The sequence below is a fragment of the Eptatretus burgeri genome, chromosome 12 (assembly GCF_056783735.1).
Source record: "Eptatretus burgeri isolate ZD-2024b chromosome 12, Ebu_testis_v1, whole genome shotgun sequence".
Taxonomy (NCBI): Eukaryota; Metazoa; Chordata; class Myxini; order Myxiniformes; family Myxinidae; genus Eptatretus; species Eptatretus burgeri.
Genome location: NC_140972.1, coordinates 57,368,724 through 57,373,723, shown reverse-complemented (window position 1 = coordinate 57,373,723; position 5,000 = coordinate 57,368,724). Strand labels below are relative to the sequence as shown.

General features: G+C 46.3%; 2 protein-coding genes across 4 annotated transcripts in view; one reads left to right on the top strand and one right to left on the bottom strand.

Moving 5' to 3' along the window:
* Positions 1-4,465, bottom strand: part of LOC147015687 (fibroblast growth factor 8-like) — a 51,568-nt gene extending 47,103 nt beyond the window's left edge. The window contains exons 1-3 of the mRNA XM_085848077.1: positions 3,820-4,465; positions 3,221-3,257; positions 2,259-2,424 (exon numbers count right to left, since the gene is read on the bottom strand). Of these exons, the coding sequence (XP_085704203.1) occupies positions 2,259-2,424; positions 3,221-3,257; positions 3,820-3,854 (238 nt within the window). The 5' untranslated portion in view covers positions 3,855-4,465. The remainder of the gene's footprint in view (positions 1-2,258; positions 2,425-3,220; positions 3,258-3,819) is intronic.
* The window catches only part of LOC147015685 (uncharacterized), a 237,713-nt gene that overhangs the window by 78,166 nt on the left and 154,547 nt on the right, over positions 1-5,000 (top strand). The gene's annotated exons all lie outside the window — the stretch shown is intronic.

Genomic DNA, 5,000 nt, shown 5'->3' with positions numbered 1-5,000 from the left:
CATTATTTGTTTTAACCCTACAGCTTCCCACCATCCCAACTCCAAAACAGGCTGAACTAACTACAGCACAAACCGTGACGTTAATAGGTATTATCCGTTTCAAGGAACAGCAAATGTTTGTTGACATACTTTTCCTGAAGTTTGCTGAGGGGTGTCATTCAATGAAGAAAAATTGCATTCTGTATTATCTATCGTTCAACAAATAAATCTTTAGAGCCACAGCTGTAAAATATTGGATATCGAGGGGAAAGGAGATTTGAGAAGAGAACTGGGAGTATAGGGGGATGATGTATAGGAGAGGAGAAAGGAGAAGAAAGAAGATGAGTGGGGCAAATCAAAACTATATTACTACTTTTTATTACTACCCCACTTTCTTGTGGGGTCAGCCAGGGAAAGTTTTTGGTCTAAGTATTGTACAAAACGGCTGGCTGGGCTGGACGCTCGACTGATGGTGATTTGGGAAGGAATTTTTAAAATCGTTCAGGGTTCCAGCAACAACTTACCTCCTCTTTGAAAAAGATTGTGCGATCTTTATTACGTCCACCAACTAATGCTAGGAGACGAGACACCCAGCTCAACATCCATCCAAGGAATGACACACTTTGCTGCAACGCCCTGATCACAAAACACTACTCTGACATTGTATAGTCGGATCGGGAATCGAACCCAGACTCAGCTCAAAGGCAAGCATGCTACCTGTGCACTACTCGGTCAGATTACGTAGGGCGGAAATGGAGAGGGAGGATTCAAAAATTCCCCACATTTTGCATACGCAATATGTAGATGCTCCCCATTGTTGCCATGGATTTAAAAAAGAAAAAAAGCTAAATCAACATCGCGTGGAGATAAAAGGACATGGTGTAATCGTTGGAGTTGCAGATAAAGAATCTGTGCTCCGGCCTTCGAGTATAGAATCAGCCTGAACCTGTCCCGTTTCACCTGCCTCCCGGCACTTCCTGTCTGGCTCCGGAGTGAGAGCGTTTCAACCTCCACGGAAATGGGGAACACGTCTCCAGGTATACCATGCATGTGGTCAGTACTCTGGACTTTACCACTGTTCAGCAACATTTGATGGGAATGTTATTGCAGCTGTGAAATGGCTTGAAAATGATTCCAATGTGACGTGACTTGTGCTTAAAAATGAAATTCCTCAAACTTTAATATTTACAACCATAAACTTATATAAAAACACAAGCTTTTCTCCATTTGATCACACTCGACTAACTTTCTAGGAGGTGATGCATTTCACCTCCTTCAGGCACAAAATCATCTCCTTTTGAAGGAGATACTGTAATTATCCGCACTTGGCATCATTTAACTATAAGATTAGAAGATGATTCGTCTGGGGCGACCAATGTCAGACGTTGCGGTCAGAATGTGGGTCGCACCGGCCAGCCGCCTTTCCCGGCAACTGAAGCAGATCTGCGGGCTCAGCGGTGCCTTTGACATACAAAGTACACATAACTCGCCACCTTGGCCCTTCAAATGCACACGTTTGACCTTTATCGCTGTTATAGTCAAACGTTAACGCTATCTCAAAGCTCGAACACCGAAGGGGCTTTCAAGTTAATACCCTTATTTTATCTTCAGTTCTGCTTCACGTGTTCCTTACATCTTCTGCACAAGGTAGCCAGGGGGTAAATGCAGTCTGTGAAACAGGTATGTAAAGGTATTTCGTAAAGGATCAGATAAAGGATTTCAGAGGTTCTGTTATCTACCGCAGGCAATTCTTGTGCAAGTTCAAAACTTTTACCTTGTATTGAAGAACAAAACGAATTGTTTCACAAGAGTTGAATGCGGCTGTTGAGCAGTGTAATGTAATCGTCCGTGCATTTCACTCAATATTGAAGTCCAATTAATGAACCAACTTAAATAAATGTTGGGAAGAATAGGCTGAATCGCTTTCCTTTATAGAGACTTCTGCACTGCAAGCTGTTCTTAGTTCAAAAACATAATCATTGCCACTAAATTGGAGAGCAAGGAGGGAGGGGAGGGACATAGACAGGGTTTTGGCCTTGTAAACTAAGAAGTGAGGTCGTCATGTAAAACAGAATGAGATGTTGACTTGCAGTGCAATGGGATGGATGGTATGATGGACTTGTAGTGTGACATGATGGATTTGGAATATGATGTATTTGGAGAGTGATGGGATGGATGGTAAAATACACAAGGGTTGAGGCGGTGGAGTGGTGGAAATTTGAGATGAAATGGGTGGTAATATGATAAAGATTTGGAGAATGAGGGGTAGTGTGACGTACCAAACCTGTTGCCATCTTCAGCTCGGGCATTGATGCGTTTTCCAAGGATCTGCACGTGCTTCCCGCTCGTACGGCTGTACAGCTGGTATGAGCGAATGTGCTTGCGGCTCAGGGCGTCCGGACGTTGTAACTGTGCCTCCACGTGCTGTGTGAAATCCGGGGCCGCCTGCCCGGTGAGTGAGGACTGATGTTAAAAGCCAGCACGGTCTCAGCACAGCGCCTCTTGCGGACGTGATTAACCTCAAATTGCGAACATTGCCCCCCTCCCCTCCTGATTCCTGCCGCTCGATAGACCATGATGGCTCTCCTGCCAAGCATCATCACGGTCACCGCGTAACCCAGATTCTTAAACCGTTAACTCCACGTTCGAATTGCAAGGTTGCATACGAGAGGCTGGGGGTGTGTGGCGGCATCTTATAGAATTTAAAATCTCTGCACCAGCTGGAATGGTGTTCTCGATAATTAAAATAATCTAGAAAAGTCTATATATATATATATATATATATATATATATATATATATATATATATATATATATATATATATGTATATGTATATATATATATATATATATATATATATATATATGGATATTCTTATAAATGTATTTTGTGACAGATGATAAAGAGCCATTCCGAGCAAGCATGTTCTTAATTTATAGATTGCAATTCAATTATCAATGGCTGTCTTCTAAGCATGCATGAACATATCAGGCTGGAATGGAAGGTTTTTTAGGGCAGAAAACACCAAGGAAAACTGTGGTATAAATATAGAATTTATCTGCAAATGTACACCTTGGGGGAATTGTCTCTTTCTCTTTCACCTGCTTTGCATGTGACATTTTCCAAATGAATTTATGTTCTTCCCACCGAGGCGTGAAACTTCTTCCACGTTTTTTACACCTGCTCTAGCACCCTTTACAAAACCCAAGCGGTGGCCAGTTCGAACACCCAGGGTCGTACCTGAATTTGGAAGCACAACACGAGGACGTGAAGACATCTAGAGGAGGAAAAAAAAAACAAATTGGAGGGGATAAAAAAGGAGAAAGAAAGAACGAATCAAAATCGAATAGTCACAAAAGTTCCCGTGGATTACCGGTTCATCGAGCGACGTGTCAGGATGGATCAATCAACATAGTAGGTAAACATTGTCTCCAGAATTGCTAATGAGTGGCTATGCGCATTGCTTTAAATGATAAACGGTCAATCGATTAGTCAAAAAAAAGTTTACAAATCCGTCCCGGTGGACCCTTAGATGAACGGATGAACTGCTAACGGGGCGTTTATTAGGCCACTGAAGATCTTGTCTCACTCTTCATTGAGCAGCAATTGCTCGGCAGTGTTAGGAGCTACAAATGCACCGGCGGAGGACCCCGCGAGATCGGGTCAGGTTGATCGTGATGAGCGAGAAATCGCTGACGGGAGCACGGAGGTGCCTGGTCAGCCAATGCAAGAAATCGATAAAACGTAAACCCATGACACTCACTGTACATACGGCATAGATATTAGACACACGCACACATACCCATTGTATGGTGCAAATGACAAAAGGGCGTACTTACGCAGATGTTAGGTGCGATAACTGTGGAGGACGCATGTTGCAGTGTCTTTGCCCTTTTCGCCTCTAGTCAAATGACTCGATCGCTCCTCGCCTGGCGCTCCTGGGTCGCAGTGTTAATCCGCCAGAGGATGCACGTAGCCTCGGCGGAGGCAGCGGCACGAGCCCGGCTCCTCGTTGAGCGCGTGCTGTCAGCCAGGGGTCAATATTTGCCCTGCAGGCGACGCGTCTATGTGCGCGCGTCCGCCGCAGGGACAAGGATCTATGTACAATAATACAGTATTCCGGTGAAAGCCGGGATTGCCGGCTCACATCGGTCCGCTGGGACTTGCGAGTGGCTTCCGTGAACGCCAGGCCCGCCCGTCCTCTGCTGGACCCTGTTGGGGCTTGTCTGGCACGTCCTTGCGGCACGATGGTCACCTGTCCCTCTGCCGGCCGGCGCTCATCTCAACGCGCCAGTGGACGAATGCCCTCATTTAAATGAGCTCTTTAAATGGCTTTTCCCTTATTCCGGCTGTGACGTACAGCACAGCGCCCTCCCCCTCGCGCCAGTCCACCTCCAGCGGCGAAGCGAATAAAAATTGACACCGATGAAAGAGCCCGAGCAATGACACAAGTTTTGAGAGTGACCAAGTGTGTTCTGAGACTCACGGGCTGTCCATTTTCCCCGGCGCTGTCCGAGGTCTGTCAGGCAAATTAGCTTGCTCAGTCGGAGCGGCGTGTCTGCCGGAGATGCTCTGCACGCGAGGTATATAGTTCAGGGGGCCTGCGGATCGATGGTGATTATGTTAAGGTCTCGTCTCTGACATGACATCTGCTAAACCCAGCGGTGCCCTTCAAATCGCATACTGCCTCAAAACCGGGCCGTTCTGCACGTGGCGCTAACCCCAAGGCGTGCATTACGCGCGTGTGATGCTGACCCCTTGGTGCGCGTGCTCTCTCTCTCTCTCTCTCTCTCTCTCTCTCTCTCTCTCTCTCTCTCTCTCTCTCTCTCTCTCTCTCTCTCTCTCTCTCTCTCTCTCTCTCTCTCTCTCTCTCTCTCTCTCTCTCTCTCTCTCTCTCTCTCTCTCTCTCTCTCTCTCTCTCTCTCTCTCTCTCTCTCTCTCTCTCTCTCTCTCTCTCTCTCTCTCTCTCTCTCTCTCTCTCTCTCTCTCTCTCTCTCTCTCTCTCTCTCTCTCTCTCTCT